At 40.1% G+C, this 26,400-nt stretch overlaps 2 protein-coding genes across 2 annotated transcripts; both read left to right on the forward strand.

Moving 5' to 3' along the window:
- Positions 1–370: 370 nt before the first annotated feature.
- creb3l3a (cAMP responsive element binding protein 3-like 3a) lies at positions 371–9,457 on the forward strand. Its single transcript, XM_079574692.1, has 10 exons — positions 371–513; positions 1,545–1,661; positions 1,870–2,116; positions 3,099–3,238; positions 4,745–4,855; positions 4,943–5,049; positions 5,716–5,784; positions 5,957–6,041; positions 7,399–7,492; positions 8,880–9,457. The coding sequence occupies exons 1-10, from the start codon at positions 493–495 to the stop codon at positions 9,203–9,205; spliced, it is 1,317 nt and encodes a 438-aa protein (XP_079430818.1). The 5' UTR covers positions 371–492; the 3' UTR covers positions 9,206–9,457.
- Positions 9,458–23,245: 13,788 nt separating this feature from the next.
- Positions 23,246–24,808, forward strand: rxfp3.2b (relaxin family peptide receptor 3.2b). Its single transcript, XM_079574811.1, has one exon. It carries the CDS (start codon positions 23,336–23,338, stop codon positions 24,533–24,535), a length of 1,200 nt encoding a protein of 399 aa, XP_079430937.1. The 5' UTR covers positions 23,246–23,335; the 3' UTR covers positions 24,536–24,808.
- Positions 24,809–26,400: the final 1,592 nt, after the last annotated feature.

Consider the following 26,400-nt stretch of genomic DNA (forward strand, 5'->3'; position numbering starts at 1 on the left):
TCTTAACTGACATCTGCTGAAAAGATGTCAACAAAACAAAAACAAAAAAACACATAATATTGTTCTGTGTCATCAGCCCAACAGTTTCCACAGTGCTATTAAGAATAAAAAGCAGCACAAAATGAAAAATGAATGTGGGTCAAAGTTGAAATCTCTAAATTACAAATCTGACAAAACAAAAGACAAGGCAGTATTCAACTTTGGACTTTCTGATATTGAAAATCGAGTAGCCATTTGCTGCTTATTTGCAAAAAAAGAAAAGAAAAAAAGCAAGTTGCTGGTTGTCAGATCAGATTGCGTCATTATAGCCAATAGAAACGCAACAGACTATTCGGCTGGGTGTGTTGGAGATAGACTTTGGACCCTGGAGAGGAGCAGTAAGATTCAGACTCAGAGATTGTCCCGAACAAAACAAATTGGATATTTTGACGGGATTGCTGTTGTTTAGGGGGCTTTTTTGGATTGCCACCCGAGGACAGAGGAATAATAATAATGGACCACTACCCTGATCAGGTAAATCAGCCTTTTTAAGACATGGGTAGATATAAAGGTAGGAGGAAAATTTAGCTTGACAGAGCAAAGTTCAGCCCTGTATCTCAGAGGGTACATTTTGTCTTTAGCAGAAGAACATTAGCACTGATAGCCATGTTATACATCAGACATTTTGTACACTTTATACACTCTGAGAAGATATTATATCTTCCAATACAATGTTTAATATATTCTATTGCAGTGGCTCCCAACATCCCATAAAAGTAATAAAAAACATTAGAGAATAATAATCGTTATAAAATACACTATAATGTTATGCCATCATTATAAGTATGATAACATAATCTGAAGCTTTATATATTGAGGCAGGAAACCATTGTCATAAATGTTACGCCCTTATGACGCCACAGAAAACTTAAAAATGACAGTGAAGCTCCTTTTGAAAATTACTTCATCTTAATATATCCCACTATGAGACACAACTTACGTTGTCTAAAAGTATTACAGTAGAAAAATGAAAATGTACTGACAATGAATTGAGCTCAAAATTGTATTTTTTATCTGTCATTTACTGAACAATAAATTCATGTAGTAATGATCGTGACAGCCTTATATGTAGTAGATTGTAAATGTCCAACAAAAATTTGCAGTACTGATGTAAATGTTGCTATGGTAACTAAATTATGGCAACAATTTAGAAAAAAATTTGTATGTGATTTTTTTCAGACGAGAATTAGATTTGCAATTTGTAGACTGAAAGATGAACTGCTAATACTGCAGTAATCAATTTCTGAACATGTAGCGGTCTAGTACTACTACAGGGAAATGGGGTTACACAAACCCTTTGCAAACTGTATCAATAAGTTTGGAATTGCCATGTTTCCAACCAAAATGTCATTCTAAATTCTAGTTTACTAATCCTACTCACAACTGGATTTCCACCGACTACTTCAAATACTGTGTAAAAAAAAATAAAAAATACTTGAAAGGCCCCCACATGTTGCCAATGGAAGTGCTGCATGTGGTGGACAGACGCACCGCTCTTGTTACAGGGCTGTGATGGCATTGAGCTGCTCGACTGGCTCTTTGACCAAAACGAGGGGATACTTCGACATGAGGAAACAAGTCACCACGGAAACCACAACATCTGGCCAGCGCAGGACCCGAGTGTGAGTGACGCTTGAGCAGTTGTTCTTTCATTATTGCCTCCCCAGTCTTTGCGTTTTGCGTTTGTATTTTTCTGTCAGTTGTATTAATCTGAGGAACAGAATTTGTAACTGGGGATGCTATGTTGACGGTGCAGCCCATCCAGAGAGCCCATGTTTGATAACCACTTCAAAGTCGCATAATAATGAATATGGAGTCTTCACCTCACAGATGCTGCAGCCACCCAACCAGGCCAATGATGACTTCCTGACCGCTCTTCTCAGTGGAAGTGACTCCGTCCCGGGCTCTCCTCTCTGGTCGCCCTCCCACAGCGACAGTGGCATCAGCGAAGACCCACATTCGGACCACATGGACAGCCCCCTAAGACCCGAAAGCCCCCCTGGTGGAGACACACAGTATTACGGCGCTGGGATGCAGAGAAAGTCAGCCCTGGAAGCAAGCGCACCCAGTGTTGTCAGTAAGTCACCAAATGAACAACAGTGCATGTAGGAGTGTGGATGTACATCTGTATTGCATATGGTCGGTGCTGCTGTTATGTGACTTTCAAGCTCTTAGTATAAATTTGGCGTAGTGCTATGTGTAATAGCGGCGCAGTACAAGTCTGTTGGAGAATGAGATCCTTTGCCTGTCCCCCCTTTCAGCAGTGGTGGAGTGGGTGAGCAGGATTGTCCATGATGGAGAGTAATTTGTTTAGTGTCACTGTCACAGATGTCTGCACACCTGTCACCCGTCACCTGTCCATCTTACAGATCGATCTGTCAATCCAAATCCAATTACGTGGAAAGACAGATTTTTACATTGACAATACATTGACAAAAGTGCACTGAAATGTCAACTTCACTTACTCAGCAGAGGTAAAATGTGTACTCACAATCTGTTCTCAGGTTCTGCAGTGTGAATGTGAGTTGGGAATAAAAAAAACATATTCAGGTTCAACTACTTTCTTTTTGGCAAACTAAAAATCATAGCCAAAATTGTTGGAGCACTCTCTTATTGTTCATTTTTTTGTTCTCACTTGACTGGTCAGCTCAGTCCCACACAACCAGCTTTACTATTATGTGCGGTTTAGAAAGATAAATTGGTTCATTTTTGGAGGGAACACAAGTGGAAGCACCTTTTGTTCAGTTCAAAACTAATTTTAATTAGAATGACAGACTGCTTCACCAAAATAAATTGATCGGAATTGAAAAGAGGTTGCCGTAAGCAGCATATGAGGACACAAGTTTCAGTATTTATGTGAACATGACAGTTCCCGTTTTAAAGAACCTCATAAGCCTAAACTACTACAGGCTGCACTATTCAAAAGTTGATGTTGGTCGAATATTATAGACTTCCTTTGAGTATACACTATTCCAGCAGAAGGCGTTTTATTCATGCGAACTGTGAAAACATTGGGTCATTATTTTGGTGCAACCTCTGGAACTATACTGTGTGTGTAGATGGAGATGGCTGGGACCAGGTTTTCCCAAGTGGCGGGCCGAGGATTACACCGTATCCCTCTGATGCACACAGAACCCAGCTGCCTTCAGGAGCACCTCTCACAGTCAAGGACCTCCTTCTGTCAGGCACTCCGGATCCGGTGAGTCCAGTCCACCTCCACCTGTGTCATAATGTGCAGTGGTGGTGGTGACACACATGATCAAAGCTGCTCTGACTCTAGCGCTGCTGCGACGTTTGTTCATGGAGAAACAGGTGACTTTGGGCCCTTGACACACTCACTAGGGGCAGAAGTGTTTCTAAAATGCAAATGCTGTTCATATTTTTGTTCTTGTTGTTTATGTGGGGGATTGCTGAGAGTGCAGCAGGCCTCTCAAGCATCTTTGTTGTCTGTGGAAAAGACACACACAAATATTTTGGCATGTTTTCTCGTACCGCCTCTAAAATATGAAGCAGTCATGCAATAATTTGGGAACGCTTTTGCCAGCACTTCATGCATTAAAATGGAAATGATGTGATACATTACTATGGGCATGTGAAAGAGAATGAAATATAGATACAGATAGAGATCATTTTGTTTTGGCCTCAGAAATGATGTCTCAAGTTGGGTGTTTTTTTGGTTTACACATGGTTCGAAGCCATCATTTAGTCAAATGTCTATTTTAAATGTAGATGCAGGCCTGGTGAGTGTTTGTACTTGGAGGGTCAAATATTCTTTTGGTGTGAAAATCATACTTGCAAATCAAGATTAGAAAAGGGAACACTGTTTAGCTGGCTTGCTGCACCAAATAAATTAATTACAAAAACATGTATTCTGGCTAATTTGAGAACACCCATTATGTCCCTGAACGAAATGTCTGAGGAGAATGAAGTCCAGTTGTCCTCACATAGACTTTTCTGTTTCCAGGCCAAGAGAAGTATTATTGGTAGCACTCTGTATAGTGAGATGAGATATTTGATTAAAAAATAAATTTAATTAAATTTAATTTAAAAAGAAAAAGGATCTTTTTACACTGATTGTTTTTACAACTAATCAACAAATTATATTTTTACATTTATTTTTTCTCCTCCGAATATTAAAACACCGGCTAATTCATATTTCAGTTGTATAAATAGATACAAAAACATGTACTATGTATATGCCAGGATGAATGATGTCTGCTTTCGATACTTTTATTATTTCAATACCAGTAGTACCTAAACCTTTTTTTTTCGATACCAAACTGGTATTGTTTAAAGGGATGAGATGCAAGTTGGTCAATTTATACTCACTACTGCCACCTCAGGTCTTACACGTAACTGCAGTCTATGCATGACGGCACTTCGGACCCGAATTAACAACTTTTTGAGTGTCGGATTTTAAAGGCAGTTGTGGTGAACAGGTCTGGGCTCATTCTACACATTAGGACATTGCTGGAACATGTAGGGGGAGGAAAATGCTAAATTGTAACATTTTAAACTCCGTTTAACAAGAGGAAAAGTAGCAAATCCCTCTACCCTGGTGCTGTGATTGCTCTGAAATAGCAATGAGAAGTGATAAAGGTGCTCTGATAGACACATTTTTACTTGTATTTTGTAAGGCAGTAGAGAAAATTTAATTAAATAGTGCGATGTTTTTAATATTGGTATTCATAACACATTTTTATAGCCTCCGCAGCCCTCAGCGCAGTCCATTCAGGAGTTGGTGCTCAATGAAGATGAGAAGAAATTGCTTGCAAAGGAAGGGATGACTCTGCCGAACCAGCTACCACTTACAAAGGTCACTGTGCAATCACTGCCATTCACTTAAATGTATAAAAAAACATAAAAAGTTATTTCTGAAGTTATTGTCATTATGTTTCTTTAGTATGAGGAAAGAATCCTGAAGAAAATACGGAGAAAGATACGCAATAAGCAGTCAGCACAAGAGAGCCGCAAGAAGAAGAAGGAGTACATCGATGGACTTGAGAGCAGGTAATGTGCATGATTATTAAATGATGAATATGATAACTTATGGGCATGATTATGATTGCTACTACAACTAAAACCATTTTGTCACCAAGGTACATATTTAGCATAGTATACTACTTGTATTTTCTGCTTTCCATGATGCCATCATTGAGATTGGTCAAAGTCACCTTGTGAAGTGCAGATAGTCCAGATGCACGATGCTAATTTGCCCCACTGGATCAAAACTGGACCAGCTTTACATGTCTTTCCAACTGTGTCATCACTCGCCTATATTTATCTTTAACGGTCAAAAACAGATCAGTATGCATGGGAAGACCACGCATTGACATATCACACAGATCTTTGGTGGCTACTTCACCGTTAGGGTAATATGGTAATGCAATCTGTGGAGAAAATTTAAAGGGCTGATAGAGACTGAAATAGTTTCCTTCACTGATGGTGTGTGGTAATGTGACTGGGCTGGTGTTTTTGAGTTGCCCAGAGGCAGTTAATAGAACACTTTCAAGGAAATTACCCAAACTACTACCTTAGAAGCTTTCTGAACTGATTTTTTTTTTTTTTAAGTATGTGCATGAAGGATAAGCACCAGTATTACAGTATAACACATGACAAATAGGTAGTAGGTACTGTATGTTACTGTATGTTAAAAGCATGTCCCTCTGTTTTAAGAATGGCTGCCTGCAATGCACATAACCAGGAGCTGCAGAGGAAAGTGTCCCAGCTTGAGAAATGCAACGTGTAAGTCCTTCTTAGCTGAACTTTCTGCCAAAGCCTAATTCACTCTAAGCCAGAGTTTATTTGAAGTCTGTGTTTTCCCTTTCAGGGATTACTGTTCATTTGAATTTGTAGCTTGCACTTCCACAGTATTCAGTTGAATTGAATCTCTTTCATTGGTTTGTCCTCTCCACAGGTCACTGCTGGAACAGTTACGCAGGCTGCAGGCGCTGGTCATGAATACATCCAACAAGACGGCCCAGAAAGGAACATGTGTTTTGGTAAGACCTCTAGCTGTTGCCCAGAGTAAAATAGTAATGACAGGAAAAATAGAGCCAATTTGTCCCAACTATAAAAGTGGTCAGGATAAAAGGTTGTTTTCAAAAGACAGATTAGGGCCAATGAAAAAAAAAATCAAAAGATCAAGAGAAAGATGATCTGTATATTGATCAATTCTTGTGCCTGCAGAGTAATACAGCAATCAACTAAACAATGAGTTTTGAAAAATGTTTTAATTGCTAAAAGCTTTGACTTTCAGAATGAGGCTATGATAAGTTATAAGAAAGCCAGATTGGTTACTCATAGTCAAGGCTTTTTTTTTTCTTTCCAATATCTGAGTTTGACATTTCATGAGCTGCTGAGATGGGGCTCTGTGGGAATTTAAGTAATAAATTGGTATTTAAGGATTTAAGGATGTGGACTGTGTGAGGGCTGTATATGATGAGTCCCCAAAAGTAATCTTTCTTTTTTCTAGAAGAAAATTACGATATATCTTTCAGTCTTTGCATCCTTGCTTTAGGAAAGTAGGTGAGGAGTGCGAGAAAAGATTGTTGTGATAGCAGATGTTTTGTGTATCCTTTGTGGAGATTGTGTTCCCTTGAATGATTGAAAAACACTCTCTCACTCAAAGATATTAAACCTTATTTTCCGAGGTTTACCCACTATATTAAAGCCCTCCTCTCAGCAGAGCAGTCCCTGTCCTGCAGACGAAAGATAGAATAGAAACCACCACACACTGATGAAAAGCTTTACGATGGGAGTTGAGTCTTTCGAAAAGTGCAGGCCACAGTGGGCCATTTTAATGACCCTTGGCCATTTGAAGTTATTTGGAATCTGCAGAACTTGGGATTATTATATACATAGTGGGCAAGACCGCCATCACAGATTTTGTCTTATTAGTGCCAACTGACACTTTGTCAACCCTGTATACTGACTTATTGTAAAAGATCAGTTCTACCAAATCAACAGTGGCATCAGCCAACAACAGATCAATGCAGTGAAAGAATCCATGGCTTCACACTAAACCTCAACTCATATGTGTTTTATTAGCAGCAGCAAAAGGTCAGTAAGCATTATGTTGAGTCCACAATCCTAAAATGAAAGCCACACAACAATTGGTTGGTACAGTACATCCTTGTGATCATATCAACAGGCACTTTGGCTCCAAAAGTAAATATGAAAATATGAATGACAATCAAAAAAGTCTACTGGTATTGAAAATATCCACATTCCACAAAGGTTATGAAATGCATATTGCTTCTGAACTTTTGTCCAGTATTATGAATAAATCTCACTTCTTTTCATGCAGTTTCCATAACCATGTCCTTATATAATCTGTTTATTTTTATTTTCCTTTAGGTGCTTTTGCTGTCCTTCTCTCTAATCCTGTTTCCTAGCCTCAAACCCTTTTCCGACGCCAAGGTCACGCATGGAGACTTCAGTCCAGTCAGAGGTATGTGTAACCTTGGCTGCTTTGTGCACCCTCCTGCCAGCGCTAATCTAGCTCCTCGCCGTCAGATGCTGAGAAGCTTTTTAGAAACTCTGTATTCATCCGTTCACTGTTGAAGCCTTTAACCCGCTGTGCTTCATCGCCTAATTACGCTTGTCTCCCAGTCTCAATGTCAAACTCTGGAGATTACACTGAGGCAATATGTTTTCATTTGCGGATTCCCATCAGCGGCTTTTTGATGAATGTTCTACAAGTCAGTCAAAGAATTGAGAGCATTTATTGGTGTAATGTGTGCTTGTTCACAGCAGTACCAATGGCGATGAACAAAGCACAAACATGAAAGAAATTCAAACTTATTTGCACTGACATTTTGTTCAAAGCAAAGAAAGAACCAAATACTTCTGTGAAGTATCTTGGACTATTAAAGTGGGGTCAATAAATGTTCAATATCTAAAAAACATGTGTAGGCACAACAAATACTGTCTAACCAAGCAAGTACTACACATACTACAAATATCACTTGGAAGGCCTGAGTTGCACCTGGAGCACATGGCTACTTAGTATGCATAAACAAAAAGTAAGTACTTTAGTTCCCGATTACAGCTGCTATCACTCTACTATTAAGGCTACATGGAAGCACTGCAAAGGTAATTCTTTCCTTGGAATAATTATGTTTTTAGCAGCCGTATTTTAAGCTGCTGTGAAAGTTTGCGACCATGTAACTGAGTGATACTGACAACAGTCACGGTGACAGTGACAAACAGGCTTACGTTAGCTTGTTCTTCTCCGCTTTGTGAAAGCGTTCCTCAGGCTCCAGTTCAATATTTCTCTCTTCCGCTGCTTAGACAAGGTTTTTCAATTCTACAATACAAGGCTTTTAGACTGTGATTCCCCTGTCCTGCAAACAATTCTACAGTTCTGGCACATTTACACTGACGTTTGACTGATGTTCATCCCGACTTCCGGACTCTCTCGTCTTTGCACATGCGCAGCTCACCTCAACATTGAACAATTCCTCAGAAGCGAGGAATTGACTGGAAGGACCGATATTGATAGGAAGCAAATGTGAGCCAAGGATTGTGAACCTCTGCCAAAAATGTTTGTATAAGCAACAGACTTATCAAGGACTTTACATGTAGAATTGCTCCTTTTAAGATGGTCGCAAATCGTCAAATCAAACAGCTATATATTTGAATATATTTTTGGAAGGTCAGGATCATTTGAAAATGGGCCAGAGCTAGCAAGAGTTGAGAACACCTGCTCTATCCAAGTACTGACATTACACATTTATCCAAGTGCCATCTCAGCTTTGCCAAGTATTGTGTTATTAAACTTAAATTCACAAACCCTAACATCTTTGATCCAGCATTCTCTCTCTCAATCTTTTCAGTTCAGTCACGGTCCCTTCAGAATCTGCAGGCATCTCGTGTGCTGCATGTTGTTGACCCACAATTTGCCATTGACGATGAGCCTGAGCCTCTTCTTCTACGTCGGCGTTTCCCTGGAGACGAGGCACTGGATCACGTCAACTCTTTGATGGAAAAACTCAGCGTGCACAACGTTGATGAGCACGGCCCGGAGCATCTCTCTCTGAACAGCACAAGTGAGGAAAGTTCGGGTCATTTCCACGTGGACCCCATTACTGGCCACGTAGCAACCGTGACTCTGGACCCCCACCGTACCGCCAGGCTGCGACCTCACGCTGACGATATGTGAGAGAAACGGAGGATATATCCCGCCAGGAACTTTCACAAGATGAGCTCTTCCCACTGGTAAAGCAGGGAATTATGTGCTATACACATGAACATTTTAATTAAGGTTTAATCCAAACTTGTCTTGTCTTGGTAATTGGCATCATGGGATCTTAAGTACAAAAACATGTGACATCACAACAATCAAAGAACCTATAGTTTCAAATTGAGGTGGTGGGCAGCTAAGACGTTCCAGCACCAATTCACTTGAAACAAAAACTGGGACAAGGTTCAACACCTTCTTTGTCAATATTAATAAACTACTGTCAAATCTTTCCTCATAACAGTCTCCGAACATACAGTAGCTACAATATTAAAAAAACATAGATATAATTTTGGACAGCTGAAAGTACTTTCAGCAAAATTTCATTAGGTTTGCAACTTAATCCTTGACAAATTAAGCAAATTATACATAATCTCTGGCCAGAAAACCACAATTGCAGCTTTCCTGCCTACGGGTCAGTACACACTAATGGAATCAAGAAGAAGAAGCTAACAGGCTCACCGGCAAAACTAACTGCGGGCGAGCGCCATTTAAAACAATATTTACAGCCAAGTTTGAGTGAAAAAAATTATTCGTATTGTTTAATTGGCTGTACAATATCCCTCTCTCCCTTTGTCTTTTCTATCAGCGTAGTATTTACTATTTTTACTAACACTTAATGAGCAAAAAAACCTGACATGCTACGACACCTGCACCTGTGGCGCTTTTGGCCTCTAGGGGCATGAGCTACTAACTTCTGCTTTAAACCAGATATTAAAAAAAATAATAAAGTATTTTTAGTAAAAATATTTTCTATTATTAAGCGTGACCAGCCACATTAATATATTATTGTGATGGAACTATTTACAATATAATTATAGGTGAACTTTGTGCAATGCTGTGTTCAAATTCATTGTGTTTTGATAAATGTTCGACTTTTGGTCCTGGAGGATTCTTGGGTGCCACTGTTCTTTGTTCAAATTTGATACTGTCTTTGAACTTGTAAATACTTTACACGTAGTTTTGTCTATTGCCCCTTTTTCCTGTTTGAACTCAATTGGGCTTGGGACTATAATAATTATTTTATATTTTATATAGCTCGAGGATGTTCAGCTGTGATCACAAACTGATTCAACTGATTTACAAGGATTTTGCTTGTAGGGTCAACAAAGAAAAATGTAATTACATCTTCAAGTTTTCAAGCTTGTGTTTCTTCTCATTTGTGGAAATTATGTTGTGTTTTCAATTGGATCTTCAGCTAAGATGGCATGTTGATATTAACCGCTGTTTATCTTTATAAAATGCCTGTGTGAATACTGTATTGCTCACTTAACAGCTGCGTGATGACATGTACTTGACACACACAATTTCCGAAAGCATACATTTCCTGGAGTAATTAAGAAGCTTTTAGATTTTTTGTATTCATAATGCAACTTCAAATAAAATATATCCAATGTATTCGTATTTATTTTTGTAATGGTATTCTGTGTTTTTATCTGGGGGTGCATAATCAAAAGAGTCATAATAAGTAAGTGTATGTTTCTCCCACTCTCAGTTTCACGTGACTGAAGGGTAAAGATGTATAATAATAGGGTTTGGGGGAACAATCAAGAACTCTTACATTAATGTGAATTCATTATTCAATGCAAGTAAGCCTGGAAATTTGTCGCTTGAAAAACATTTGCCGACCAAGTGTATGGATGTGAGAACCATGACAAAGGAAAAAAAAAATATCAGCATTTCTGCCATTGTAAGCAACTGTCAGCCAAGTGTCAAAACCTGAGGTGGGATACAATGGGCAGCATTGTATCCCACCTCAGGTTTTGACACACCAGAATAATTACAATAAAAGCACACAAGAATAAAAGCTGGCCAGAAAATGTTCCTGCTTAAAAAAAGAGTAAATAAATAAGAACTTTTTACCCTTGGGACCCATTCAAACAAGTTGAAAAGTTGTCTCACAGGCTCTAATGAAATGAATGGACGACTGAATAAACCAAAATTTTAATGATTAATGTTCTAAAAAAAAAAGGAACAGCAGCAGTCACACTTTTTACCGTATGAGGTCCACTTCTTGCAACGTCAGCTGGTAGTACAAATACTGTATGAGTACATGTGTAGACAGGTTATCCCTCTCAGGCCGAACACGCTGAGGGTTATGTCAGTCGGCTGCAGTGAAAAAGTCAAGAGAATCCTATAGCCTCCTCTTATCTCATCTGACTCAGCAAGTGGGCATAGTCTCCTAACACAAAGACGCTGACTGGTCTGTCGGGTGCATGCAGACTACTTGACAATAACATAAAGTGCTTTTTATCTTTGTATTTTCTTTTATATCAATATTTAAAGTTGTGTGACATAATGCCTGAGAGATCAACATTCACAGCTGTGGCTTCAATATCAGTGGCAATCAAACTGAAATGGCAAAAACAAATCTGCAAACATGGTCTGTTGCCATGTGATTGTTGTGCGAGCCGAGCAGTTAATATTACAGAGTGCTATTACAAACTAATGCTCTTGGATGTGTGTAAGTGTGAATTTACTAGCCATAAGACACTTAAGTTAATCATTGTGCCAAAATGCTGAGAGCCAATTATCAGCTGTTTTTGGTTTTGTTTCACCTTGCTCCCAGTAAAATTATGTGACTACGCTAAATTAATGTTGTCCTTGCCACACCATTCTCATTATTTTTAATATAAATGAATAGTCGCACTTAGGGAGGCCTCAGGGTTATTATTCAACATTCACTGTAGACATTAATAAATTGTTATGTTTCTTTTTTTTCAATGGATGAAATAGCCTCTGGGTTTGTGTTTTAATGTGCACTGAGTGTCCCTCGAATCAGAACCAAGTGCAGTTATAGTTTTTTGCTCCTTATCTGAGAGACACAACTAGCTCTGCAATTACACAATTATATGTGAAAAAAATATTTTATTGAATCCTGCTTTTTTTATATCTATGCTATTTTTTATTGTTGCTATGAAAATAATGTTGCATGAAATCCCCTTAAATATATTTGAAATACATATTTAGAGTGTCTATAGATAATTTTGAGTTTATATAAAAGTATTTTGAATAATTCCATAGTGGAGCTCCTGCCCAGCCCATGAAGCTGAAGATTTTATTGATCACCCCCATCAGTGTAAACGTCTGATTTACAGCCTGCGTCAAGAAACACAAGACCGGCCCTGGCTTTAACCCTTTGGAACGAGATTAATGGTAAATGGTCTCAATTTATAAAGCGCTTTTCCACCTTCATTAGGCCAAAAGCGCTTTACAGCAAGGAACTACTCACCCATTCACTCTCTCATTCATACACCAATGTTCGCAGACACTGGAGTCAAGGTGGGGGAAGAGTCTTGCCCAAAGACACAATGACGGTGTGCTGGAGCTGGGATTCAAACCCCCAACTTTCCCATCATGAGATGACCTACCTACCACTGTCGCTGTTTAGCGAAGAAACGATCAATTGCACCTTACCAGACCTATGGACTCTCTTCGACGGGCACGAAGCAACAGATAAACAATAGCCCCTCAGTGCGTCTTACACGCCTACCAAGGCTACATCACACTAGCCCAGGACTAGACTGGCGAGTGTGGGTGATATGGTCTCAAGCTCAATTACACTCATCAACTATTTCAACAAGTTCTATAGCTGTAAACCTACTGCACGTACTGACTTTCACTAGAGTTCTCCATTCAACTTAGGGTCTGATCTTCAGGTTGTCCGTTTAAATTAATCATGTGAAAGTGTTCAATCCTTTAGCAAATGACTACATCTGTTCCCTAGAGTGCTTCTTTAAAAGTGTAGGTGCGATCAGAAGACTAAAGCGCCAACATGTCCATTACGGCTCACCCTCATCTTCTTCAGTGTTTAATCTGCAAATGGCCCGTTTCTTAAGGTACAGCTTTGACCCAGATGGAGTCAGCGGGAGGCAATTCCTGTACCAAACTTTTGCATTAACAAAATTGTTGCTTTGTTTCCCACTTAGTTCGATTTTACTCCCGCAGAGACAAAAGGTACAAAAGCCTTGCACATTAAAACGACTACTTTCATTTGTTGCATTCTACCCGTCGGTTTGCTTTTGAGGCGGATTGAAATCATGCCACTCTCACAGCAGAGATGATATTGTGCAAAAATATCGAGCGCAGAGACATTCTCATGCAAATTATTTCTGCAGTGTTAAGCTAAGTATAGACTCAAAAAACCCTGTGAGTGACTTTACATATGCAAGCCTGTTAATGGCACAGGAAATTACACTGGCATACCCAATGATTTTCTGTGATAATTGAGAGTCACCAGGTTACATATAATAAAGGGCATGTTATACAGCCATGTCAGTGGGTAAGTGTAGTTTGCATAAAGAATCTACGTGAAGCATATTTATGTGTAGGTATGAGATGTGTACTGTGCATGTGTTGTAGAAAATCATAGTCCTTGTGTGACAAATGTGGTATGAATGTGGTATTGACCTTTATCTGGGTATCAATGAAAGAAGCTAGCCTATATCTTTTTCTAAACACCCACATTAAGAGGCAAATAAGTGATAACTACAAAAATCTGTAATAAATGAACATTAATAATCCTTTGCAAAATCAAGCATGCAGGCACGGTATAGATGCAAAGGTTTCACTTGTTGTTTAAAGGTATGGTATGTTGCATTTTGAAAAGGCCATAATGAGCACACATGGGTTTCCGTCTCAAAGCGAGCAGGTATGACATTAGAAGACAACCGTGGAGTAAAGATAGAGAGAAAATGTACAAATATGTTTTTGAAGCAAGAGCAGGTGATTGACTGGTGGGTCATGCCTTTCAATGAATAAAGAACCCATATGAAGGCTGTCTTCCTCATGTTTTTATTCATGTCTTAGAACTAAACTAAAATCCCTGCCAGCTGAAAGGAGCGGCTGGCAGCCAGGTATGTATTGCATATTTGATGGTGCAAAGGGTCTCTTACCTGGGTGTGATTGCCTCTAATGGACTTTCATCCTCCGTGTGTCGCTCCAGCTTCACATAAAACACACAGGTAAAGTAAACTTAATATGAACTGCATGGTGTATTTATACGTGAAGGGGAGTGTGTCTGTGTTTTTCACTTCTCAAAATTACCTGTCCTCTGTGTGGGATTAATTACAATAGCTGTTTTTATTTTCTTTATACAGTATACTGAATATACTGCGATGTATTTGTGGTACAAAAATACCGTTTCTTGTTGGTCAATCAATAATAACTCTTAAAGGGGGGTATTATGCAAAATCTACTTTTTCAAGCTTTACATCATGTTATTATGTCATTCCCTCATTAAAAACATGCCTGAAGTGTTGCCTTGGCACATTCATGTAGTTTTGAGTAATCTGTAAAAACTCTGATGGCAGCCATTTTAGGGTTAGGTTTGCCTGAGTCCTCCTAGGAACGCCCCCACCTCCTGGAGACGCCTCCGAGCTTTCGTCACCAGCCGAGTAACCAACCACTGCCCCTCAGCAGAACCCCCTCCCCACTGATGCCACAGACAGCGTGTGGAGGGGGCGAGTCGGAAAGGGTCAGAGGTTCTTAAAGAGACAGAGGCCTATTTCAAGACATTCAGTACAGCCATTTTGAGAGAGCAATTTTATACAAGGCAGTTATTTTAATTTACTGTATTTACAGACCAACAGAAGGTTTTGTCATCATTGTAGTGTGCTATAGACTGGTGCTATGTGATTGAAAAAAGCATAATACCCCCTCTTTAACAAAACTTTGTGTTAGTCCGAAGTTCCCAAGCATTCCCCAGGCACCTCAGGAAGTGAACTCTAGCCTGTACAATATCTTACACTACTGTACCAGCTTTTACAATGCACATCACAAACCACACAAATAAACACATTTTTACCTGCATCCACATTGCTTCTTGGACTGTGTTATTTTACACAGCATGGCTTATCAAGCAACTAACTAAGTAACTTACACAGAGGTCCATTGTACAGTATCAAATATAAAGCTCTATTTTCAGTTTGTTGTATCCTGCTCAAAACACTGTAACATTGTAACTCACAAAAAAACGCAGCTGTCATAATGAGCATAAATACCAACAAATATGATTTCAAAATTGACCAAAACATTAAAAAAAACAAGAATATTGTTCTACCTATTAATTGATAGAAAAGCGCTTTTGTTTAAGGGGAAAAAATGGGCTTGAGTTAATGGATCGCAGCTGCTTGGGTGTGGAGGACAAAATCTCTGAAGGTAGAGTCAGCCCAAGTGTTTCTAAATGTCAGTCCAATTACACCAGGCTCTGATCAGTCTGTAAAGGCTTAGGAAGAGTGGCTGATGTGACAAGAGACACCTGACTCTGGGTGCGACAAATCCAAATCAACATTAGACACACGTTGCAGGGTTGTTTATGACTGAACTCATTTGATCCAGATTAATCAAAACAAAACTGCAATATGAATGGTCACATGAATGGTTACTAGTTCCCTATTAGTTGCTATTAAGTTCCTTCAAAGGCCTATCATGTCTTTGTGATTTAAAAAAGTGTATATAGTATACTCACAAGAAACTACTTAACAAAGACATGGAGAAGTGGTTCAACAGCCCATAACTACATAAATAACGGAGGATGCTAACATGATGCTTCATGTTCGCATCGTGCTAATGCTAACGCTAGCTATGACTGCCATAAACATCCATATGGACCCGATTTAAAGCACGTTCATTTAAACGGAGAACGAGGGAAAATATTCTCTGCTGAAATCTTATGTTTAGTAGATTGATTTGTGTAAAATGGCAAATGTTCTCTTGCACCAGCATGTCAACACTGCACCGTTTTCTCTGCACGCCGAAAATCGGCTTTGTTTTCGTGTAGTAACTGATTTTATGTGGACTTCTCCAGCCCCATGTTGACAAATAGGAGAAAAGGGGCGGGCACAATTCATGGCGGAATGAATAGTGATACAACCTTTCAATTCAGGCGTTCTGCTCTCCCAAAATTTCATCCGATGGGCAGGGGAGCGACTGAATTTTGCTGTGCATTATGGGCAACAGTAATCTTTGCAACTTCCGGTTCTGCCGCTTTGCTTGCTTCATCTTCGGCTAAGAGAGGAATACAGTTATTTTATATATATGATGATGCAGACTTCGACAGTTCCGATTTTATTTTATGACCTTTATTTAACCAGGATATAGTCCCACTGAGATTAAGAATCTCTTTTTCAGGGGAGTCCTGGCCCCAGAGGGGAATCTATTGTACATGTTTTTAGTGGTAGGGGAAACCGGAATACCCGGAGGAAACCTACGCAGACACGGGGAGAACATGCAAACTCCACACAGAAAGGCCCCGTCCAGGTGGGAATAGAACCCGGGACCTTCTAGCTGTGAGGCGGGAGCGCTAACCGCTGCGCCACCGTGCCGCATTTGGGGCTCGTACCCCCCCGCCTGCCTTCAGCGGACACTCAGCCACACACTGCCCCGCTATACTTGCGCCCGGCTCGGAGCCTCGAAGGCTATAGCTAACCGTTCCCCTGGGGTCTGTGAGCTGTCCCTGGGAGACTACAGTAAACAGCAACCATTTCATAAGCACTGACATCCTCTGATTATCTCTCTCTGCCCAATACAACTTTATCATGTCTTTGTTTTCAACGTGAGAACATCAGCCATGTCAAAAAATAAGTCCTAACTAGCTCCTTAGCAGCGCATAGATCCGGTGAAAACAAGCATTATGCAATAATAATTGTGGTCACACCGCCTTTGCTCTGCCCAATCCCGTCAGACCTTGGAAGCTAAGCAGGGAAAGGCCTGGTCGGTACTTGGATGGGAGACCGTTTGGAAACACCAGGAAGCCTAGCGAATGTAGTGAGTGAGTAAGCGGTTGGTGGTGGTCGGAGGGGCCGATGGCGCAGACTGGTTGCCTCGCTTCCGTCAGTCTACCCCAGGGCAGCTGTGGCTACAATAGTAGCTTACCACAACCAAGTATGGAGTGAATGAATAATGCAATGTAAAGCGTCTTTGAGTGTCCAGAAAAGCGCTATATAAAACCGATGCATTATTATGATTATTATTATTAATAACGTCAATACAGCCGGTAACTATATAAAGCAGCCTTTGAGATGATCACAAACTGAGCCGGGCTTGATGCATTTGTGGTTTATTGCGGACTTTTCATCAACAATGGGCTGTAGCGAATTGTAACAAGTTAACGGGGCTAACCTGGAATAACCATTGTCCACTGGCACAAATAATTGTCCTTTATTCAGACATATGGGCTGGATATGTGCTTAAATACTAGGGAGATCCTTGCCTAGATCGTGTGTACAGCTATAGTTGAAGATCCATAAGACATGGCAACAAAGAGGGACTAGTTAGAACTAAAACAGCAGTTATTTTTCAGTCGAGAGCTTCTTCCTACGCTTCAGAACACATTCAAAATCACTCGCCCCTGACGTCTAAATCAATCAGTGGTTTTGTAAAGCCCAATATCACAACAGGAGTTGCCTCACAGGGCTGCACAAACCATTAAGGCAATAAAACAGAACAGAAAAGTCTCCATCAGTTTGAAAGCAGTATAATAGCAACAGGAAGTGCACTAGGCTACGAACGGTGTCATTTGATCACAGCGCCACTCAGTGGATGAAATTTTGGAGAGCAGAACGCCCGAATTCAGTCCTAAATTGTAAAGGGAGGGTAGGGACACAAGTCACCCAAAGTGCTTCACGCATTTTTATTTACCGTATTTTTCGCACCATTAGGCACACCTGATTATAAGGCGCATTATCAATGATAATGTTTATTTCCATAAAGGCGCATTAATTAAGTGTGTGTTAAGGTGTGTAAACAGAGCCAGAAATTGATACATAGGGCGCACCGGGATATAAGGCGCACTGTTCAAATTAAAGGCTTTTATGTGCGCCTTATAGTGCAAAAAATATGGTACTTAACAGCCCTATAGACTAACACAAACGGACCCTCAATGCTTTATTGTCCATCATGTAGAAAAAAATCAATTTTGACTGTCTTTAAATGTCTCCAGTTAACCCATCAGAAGTAGTGGCCAATCACAGCAAAACATTTGGTGACTCATCTTTAGATTTTGAGTTAGGTTTGGTCAGGATAACCACGCTGGAGGTTGTTATGAAAGTTAAAAATTGCTGGGAGTTGGGAAATTAAAATCAACATAGAGGGTTTTGTCAAATAAGCAACAATGTCAAGTAACAACTGACAGGAAACAGACTTCAGTAAAAGTACTGGAATTGGGGCCATTTTAATATTTCATAAGTGCAAGGCTGAGCTCCATCGACAGAGAAGAGGTATAACATGCCCTCAAGCCTTGTTAAGGTTGCAGCGAGTTGATGAAGCGCAAATTCACACAGAATCGAAATCTGTTGTGGCATAATTATAATGGCCATGGTCATAGATACCCTGGGTAAAGAAAAGAGCATAGTTTATTCTGTGGACTTTATGAAGGTAAAGGTATCTACATGTATTTGAACTCAGCAAAGTAAACACACAAAAGCAAACAAAGAAAAGGTTTTAGTGACCGGGGAAATCCAACCGAGAGATACACCACTCGATACAAGACAAAAAGACGAGAACAACATTTGAAGGCACGGACATCGTTACCACTGAATCAAAAATGGTCAAAGGCATAGCGTGGGAGAGGGAGTTTCAAAGAAAGATGGGAAACAGTCACAAAACACCAATTGGCAGGAGCCACATGAGTTTCTATGTTACTTGGAAGAATACACCAAAACACATTGGGACATCTTTCATAATAGGACCGATACAGACCGCAAAGAGGTAGTGATTTATTATCTATGCCTGTTTTTGGATCTCCTCAATAATCTACTGTTGTTTTATTCATTACTGAAGAAAGATTTCAATCACAGATACTGTATACTCTTTTCACTTTAGCAAAGCAATTTGTTACAGGCTAATTTATCTGAAGTTGTAGACTCTAAAAAACACACACACAAAGCCTTTCTTTTATTTTTCTTACTGAATATTAAAGATTCACAAAATTATTATTGTTGGATATTGAGAAGACTTTAGGAACAAGCCTTTTTTATTTAAACGCAACAACAGTAAAAGTCAAGTCTACATTATTTGGTACTTTGTTTACTTAACTGCGTAGAGGTGATTTCTCTTTTAAGTACATATGATTGAAATTATTATTTGTGGGATTTATTAGATAGGAAATTGCTGATTTAATTGGAAACGTGGGAAAGTTTGAAGAGCGGGGGCATGCTGCAAATTACAATTGACACCACAGTCTTTTGAACTAAAAACAATGAGACTAAACAGACGTTGATATGCTTTGATCCACAGTACATATTATCTCTGTCTCTACTTACACTGTATACTCAGGCAGGGTTTGTTTTGTCTTCAAGACACCCCTCACTTTCGTGAAACTTTTTTGAGTTTTCACAAAATTGTACAAATGGATGCTGCCAAAAATGTTGTTTTGAAAATTTCGGAGATGCGTGGCACATATTTTATCAGTGCAGCAGGAGAGATTTCACTGTGGAGTTTGCAGGACTGAATAGATCCAAACACACATGAGAGATTGTTACTCTAGTACTAGGGTCTACAACCTTTACAAAACACACACAATGCGTGATGTTCATCCAAAATGCTTCAACAGGATTACAGAAAATGTCTTGAGCTACCTTTTTAAACTATATTTTATTCACTTAAATTTTTGAAGATTGTTTTCTACGTTTAAAGATTTAAAGAATGTGAGTAAGAGTATATAGAAAAGGGCTGTAAAGCTACTCGTGATCCCTGTGAGTCCAGCAGTTTTAAGTCAATTACAATGAACGACCTTTGCAACCAATCCAACACAAATGTTCCACGGCACTTACCCAGAGTCATATCATATCATTTTCAAGTGTCCCTTTGCTGCATAAAAAATGTGATGTTTGAAATGCCACGTCTTTGTAATACATGGCTCGGCTGACTTATTATGCATCACAAATTGACATTAAAACCACACCACTGTCAGTGTCACTGCACTTGTAGCTTGAGTTTCCAAAAAGTGGGTCGCACTTGGATTAAAACCAGCCATAAAATCCAACCGTGTCTTTTTAATTTGGACCCAATCTTTGAAAGTTTTGCAGAGGAGAAGGATTAATGCAGACATGGGATGTGAATTCTATAAAATACATACAGCATGTTTTGAAGATGTTTAAGTCAAAGGAGAACTTCATTTTACACAGGACAGTTTCTGCTTTTAAACATCACATGGGCTTTCTGGGTTCAAAACAACTTGACAGCAAACACTTCAGGTGAGAAACGGGAAAACCATTACTGAATATACAGCCTGCAGTTTAAAGCTTTGAAACTAAAGTTAAAAAAATAAAAATTAAGAATCCATAATAATACAAAAAGTTGAATTTTTTTCTTGCTATTTTTCATTTAGATAGATATACTTGATTTGTCATTCAATGCACAAAGTACATGGAATGAAATTTTGTGGCATTGCCCTCACAATTTCTAAAAAATTGACACTTACAGAGGTAGTATGAAAAATAAATAGGTAAGTGCAACCAGCATAGTGCAAAAAGTAGTTTACTTAATTATCATTTGTTGTTTACATACATTCAGTCTATTAATATTACTTAGTTCTTTACAGAATTAAAGTGCAGATAGTGCTGTCCCCTGCCCCCAGTCATTTAGCCATTAAACTAAGTTTAACCCAGGGCCAAAGCCCGCTGAACGAATACTAGCGTGTGTGACATGGATAGATTGCTGAGCTCTGATTTATTAGTGGAGATTTAATATTTCACAAACACATACTGCTGTTTTGAATGGTTATTTTGCCGATTTTAGCATTAAGGCATTTGCACAACTTAAGTTGTTGTTAGCATAACAGTAGCACTTCGCTTACCCTCATCTTGGTGCGTCGCTCATCAGATTCTCAATTTTCATTTATCTAGTGGCTGTGCGCAATGTCATTTTCCTACGCCACATTCTCCTCTGATTCACACCATGCTAAACCACGCCCCTTTCCCCCATAGATACAGCCGGCATCTCTGGAATCTCCCATATAGGATCATGTTTGAAAACAGTTAAGGGGGAAAACAATTTGGAGAAAAATCGAAACGTTCTCTAATTATTCAAAAGCTACTTTAACAAATGCTGAATTATGAACATGGTTTTCTATTAAATAAAGATACAAAGACAAAATTGACGACTGTCAATCACAGTGAACAAGTGTCAAAAAGTTTGCAGATAAAATGCAATAAAACTATTCGAAAACTATCAACTTTATTATGAGTATATTGGGCTTACTATGGCTTATGATAAAAAGGAAAATTAAGATTATGAAGTAAAAGGAAGCCCCTTATGAGAGACCAACAGGCGCGGTTAATCGTGAGGCCGTCCTTCTGTGGACCCACCACCTGCAAGAGGAGCCATAAGGGGCTGGTGCAATGTGATTTGGGCAACTCCAACAGCTGCCCCCACGACCCAGAAACGGAAAAGTGGAAGAAGATGGATGGATGGAAAAGGGTTTTTAAAATAAGTTTTCATAGATTTTTTTTTTTAATTTGAGCTAAGACCTGGATGTTTACTGTCTACTGGCCCCACTCCTGTCTGTTAGCTGTTTAGCTGCATCTTTAGCTTATGCCTTGGCACCTCTGAATAAATCCATAAACCCCACCAAAAGGCAGAATTTGTCCACTGTGTTTTCATCCCGGCTCACAAAACTTCAATCACAGTTATGTTGTTTCTTCAGTTACTATGTGTATTCCTGTGCTGCGTGTCTGTGGGAGTGCTACCCTCAACTACTGCGCTCCATTTCTAATGGAATAGTACACCGGGCGAAAGCGTGTACTCCAGCCAAACAGTGCTCGGTTGAAACATATAATTCATTTTCAATAAAAAACAGACGTGTTTGAGGTTTACAGACAGTGGAAACGTTTGAGTGTTTTCTCTGAAATATTTTTGATAAATTAAACATTGAGGAAAGAAATGAAGAGAGGAGAGAATTTCTTCTACTTGGGTGCGGAGCAAAGCTTCACTGCATGAGCAGTGGAGCAGCTGTGTCTTGGCAATTTATTGCCTTCTATAGGCCAGACTTTTACTGGCTATATGAGTTGCTTAATCCGCAAATAACATGGTCCTACATTGGAAAATAAGCAAGGCAAGTTTATTTATAAATAGCATATATGCAAGTCTGACAGGCATGATCACTGGTGAAAGAAAGACATGCGAAAGATCGGGGCAGAGAAGACGAGGATTTTCCTGCTTAAAACAATATATTTTTCCAGCAAAATCAAACTTCAAAGACACTCTGGGGAATAAGAAAAGACTTATAATAGGCGTAATTATAAATAGTTGGTTCATCTAAAAAAAACAGCAGCATGTGACAAGAATTTTTATGGGGGTAGCCCTACAGATCACTGCTATTAACTTTACACGAGATTGTGACTTGGATGTTCACTTTAAATATGTTTGAAAATTGTTTTGGCATGTGATTATTTCAGGTCTGTTAAATAAAGCAGAATTACCATGAGAATTTACCATCCCAATACAAGATGCCCCTGACCTATTTAATGGTAATGTTTATGGTGCTGATTTTTCCTCAGCAAATCAAACACTAGGGCTATGACTTTATCCAATTGAAAAATGTCACGAGGGGTCAGTGTACATCCATTTGCACTCAAAGATACTCTCACCAACACTGTGGCACTCTACGAACTGTGGGAACATGGCGATTATTTAACAGGTCTTTTAACGTCAGAGAAAAAGTGTCTGAGTTAGTGCTGACATGATTGTGTGAGCGGTGCCAGCACTGTGTCAAAATACATTAAGCTTCACCTCTAACAGACGCGCAGAGACTTTGATGTGGTTGTGTTCACTCCAGTCCAATCACGCAGCGAGGAAAGTAAAAAAAAAAAAAGAAAAGCCTTTCCAGCAGTGCATGAGGTGCCGATGGAGGTGGGAGGGGTGTTGAGGGGTGGGAGTGCTGTGTGGTGGTGGTGGAAGGAGGGGGGCACATATAAACCGACGAGCAGCGCTGAGTGCACAGTGTAGTAGAGAAGAGAGAGGGAGACACAAGGCAGAGACAAGGAGAGATGTTGGATACGGAGTTGTTTCAGTGCTTTTTAACGTTAGCGCTCTGATGTAACGCTGAGCAAAATGAACCTGATGTTGAATGACAGTGGAGTCCAAACTCTGGCTCCAGAGCCCTGTGAGCCCAACCTCGCGCAGGAAGACCAGCTCGAGAACTCCTCTGCGAACAACCTGTCGCTGCACTGCTGGCTGCAGCTACTCACCAAGGAGTCCATTGTGGAACTACAGGGGGACAGCTCGAGTCTGGTGGTGCGTGCAATGATAGCGTGTGTGTACTCCATAGTGTGTGCTCTGGGACTGGTTGGCAACTCAGTGGCTCTATACCTGCTGCACTCACGCTACCGGCAGAAGCAGTCATCCATAAACTGTTTTGTGATGGGACTGGCCATAACAGACCTTCAGTTTGTCCTGACGTTGCCCTTCTGGGCAGTGGACACAGCCCTAGACTTCCGCTGGCCTTTTGGACGCATCATGTGTAAAATTATCAGCTCTGTCACCACCATGAACATGTATGCCAGCGTCTTCTTCCTCACAGCGATGAGCATGACACGCTATTACTCCATATCAACTGCTCTGAAGATGCACAGCCGGCGGGCAGCAGCAACCAGAGCCAAGTGGACCAGCCTGGGCATATGGGCTGTTTCCTTACTGGCAACCCTGCCTCATGCCATATACTCCACCAGCGTGCAGGTGTCTGATGAGGAGCTGTGCCTGGTGCGCTTCCCAGATTCAGGCAACTGGGATCCACAGCTGCTTTTGGGTCTGTACCAGCTTCAGAAAGTCCTGGTGGGCTTCCTCATCCCACTGATCATCATCACTGTCTGCTACCTGCTCCTGCTGCGCCTCATCCTCAGCAGGCGCATCACAGGAGCAGCGGGACCCGAAGTGGAACAGGGCAGGCAAAACAGACGCTCCAAAGTCACCAAATCCATCATAATTGTGGTGCTGTCATTTTTTCTGTGCTGGCTGCCCAACCAGGCCTTGACTTTATGGGGGGTGCTCATAAAGTTTGACCTGGTGCCCTTCAGCAAGGCTTTTTATAATGCTCAAGCCTATGCTTTCCCTCTGACGGTGTGTTTAGCCCACACCAACAGCTGCCTCAACCCGGTGCTCTACTGCTTAATCCGCCGTGAGTTTCGGGCAGGACTTAAGGAGCTCCTTCTTCACGCCACACCATCCTTTAGAAGACTGAGTCATCTGCTGCCCCGCAAGGCCAAGGTGGCAGAGGCGCCGCCTGTTATGGTGCTTGTCCAAATGGATGTCTGACCTTACTGTTGTCTAAATCCTTTGCAAAGCTGAGCAGTGACTGACAGAGCAACAAGTCTCTAGAAAACAACAATAATGGACTTCCCGTCGGGATTTGCCCTACTTTTGTTAGCTACTGTGATATCCACACTGCGCAATCCATCTGGATACTCACATTCAGTTAATTCTCTTGATAATGTAATAATGTTGCATAATTGGTCTCTTCTGCATGTCGAACCTGGCACGTCAAGGCTAACACTACTGAAGGAGGTATGGGCTCAAGACACATCATAATAGGTTTCCATTTCAACAACCTGGCAGAAGAGGATCAATTACAGGACAATCTTGCCCATCCTGTCTGTAAGAAATACAGACACTATTCTCTTTGAAGTAATACTTTTTCGAGGACTTGAAGGTGACACATCATGATCACAGATTTATAGTAATCGACAATGAATCTGAGAAGACATGGTCGGGGTAAGCAAGTGCATCAGAATTTCTTAAAAGCCTGCCAGGTTGCAATATGTTCTAAACATTTACAGAGACACAAAAGCAAGAACAGAGCACAAGTGATCAAAAGAGATAAGAATTGGTATTGATGTGGGCATGTTTCAGAGATTTCAGTGTCTGCAATCGTAATCGCTGTACAATGTACAATGGCAACTAGTCAATTCAGCAGAATTAGTAAAACAAAAAACCCTGTGTGCTAATAACTTTGATGCACTTTTGCAAGTGTTTCCCTGTAAAGCAGTAATGACAGGTGCCGTTTTTGAGTGCTTATGTAAAAAGAAAAAAAGCTGCTTGGAGAATGTGAAAGCGTACTGTCAACAATGCAGCGAAGTAAGTCGACCTTGAGGAAAGTAGCTGAACATGAGCTGTATAAAGCCATGCATCCACATACAGAAAAAAATAGTCTAGTTTTCCCATATCTAGGTTAACATATATCTTTGCCTTGATATGAGCAACAAAAATTCACCCTATACATTAGATTTGAAGATCAATTTGAGATCAGCCATCTTGGCCACAGCTTTACCTTATGTGCGAGAATATACAACATGTAACTGTCTATGTCTATGTTTTTGTTCTATGAAACGTTGTGTATTAAAGTGAATAAACTATATCTTTCTTTCAAGCTTTTTTAGAGTAACGCCAACCTACTACGTCCTAATTCTACTTGAACCTTCTAAGCCTGTGAAGTCCTTTTAATTTGAAATGTTGGGTTCATGAGTAATAGTAAAATTACAATGAAATACACGCAGCTCTTGGGTGATTGTTCTTGGGTGGTTGCCACGGACTCCAGATAGGGATCCGCAGCACGAAAAAAGCAAGAGGGGGTCAAAATGAGGTCCATATCTCATTTTCACGCGAGGGTCCCCAAGGGAGGCACACTGTAATTATGAATACATTACCAGCTAATAACAGTCATCGGGACTTGACTGAGATTTCGTCAACACATTGAGTGAAAGGGAAGAAGTGGTTCAGCCAGTCAGTTAGTGCCAAGTCTCTTGAGCCCTCATTTCTACAACATGCTGTGCATGCACCTAAAATCTCATGAAAATACAGGAGACCAGGTGCTTATCCTCAAACAGTCATTCACTTTTGCTTCCACTATCAACAATGCACAATCACATTTCTAATTGCACACACCTGTATAGCTGAGATAAAGTAGTTTCACATATGCAATAAATGGTTTTGCAATTCACGAAATTATTAGGTTAGCCTCATTCTGGCAACAACAAGTCTCAGTGCCCATAGCTCTATGAACAGCAAAAAAGACTGCATGTAGCACGTAGGAAATTATAATAATAAGTGTCATTAAGCATTTATGTACTTTCTTTAATAATAGTTTCATTCAAGCTCTCCAGGGGCAAACATATTCTTTTATT

The sequence above is a fragment of the Gobius niger genome, assembly GCF_951799975.1.
Source record: "Gobius niger genome assembly, chromosome: 17".
In the NCBI taxonomy this organism is placed as follows: domain Eukaryota; kingdom Metazoa; phylum Chordata; class Actinopteri; order Gobiiformes; family Gobiidae; genus Gobius; species Gobius niger.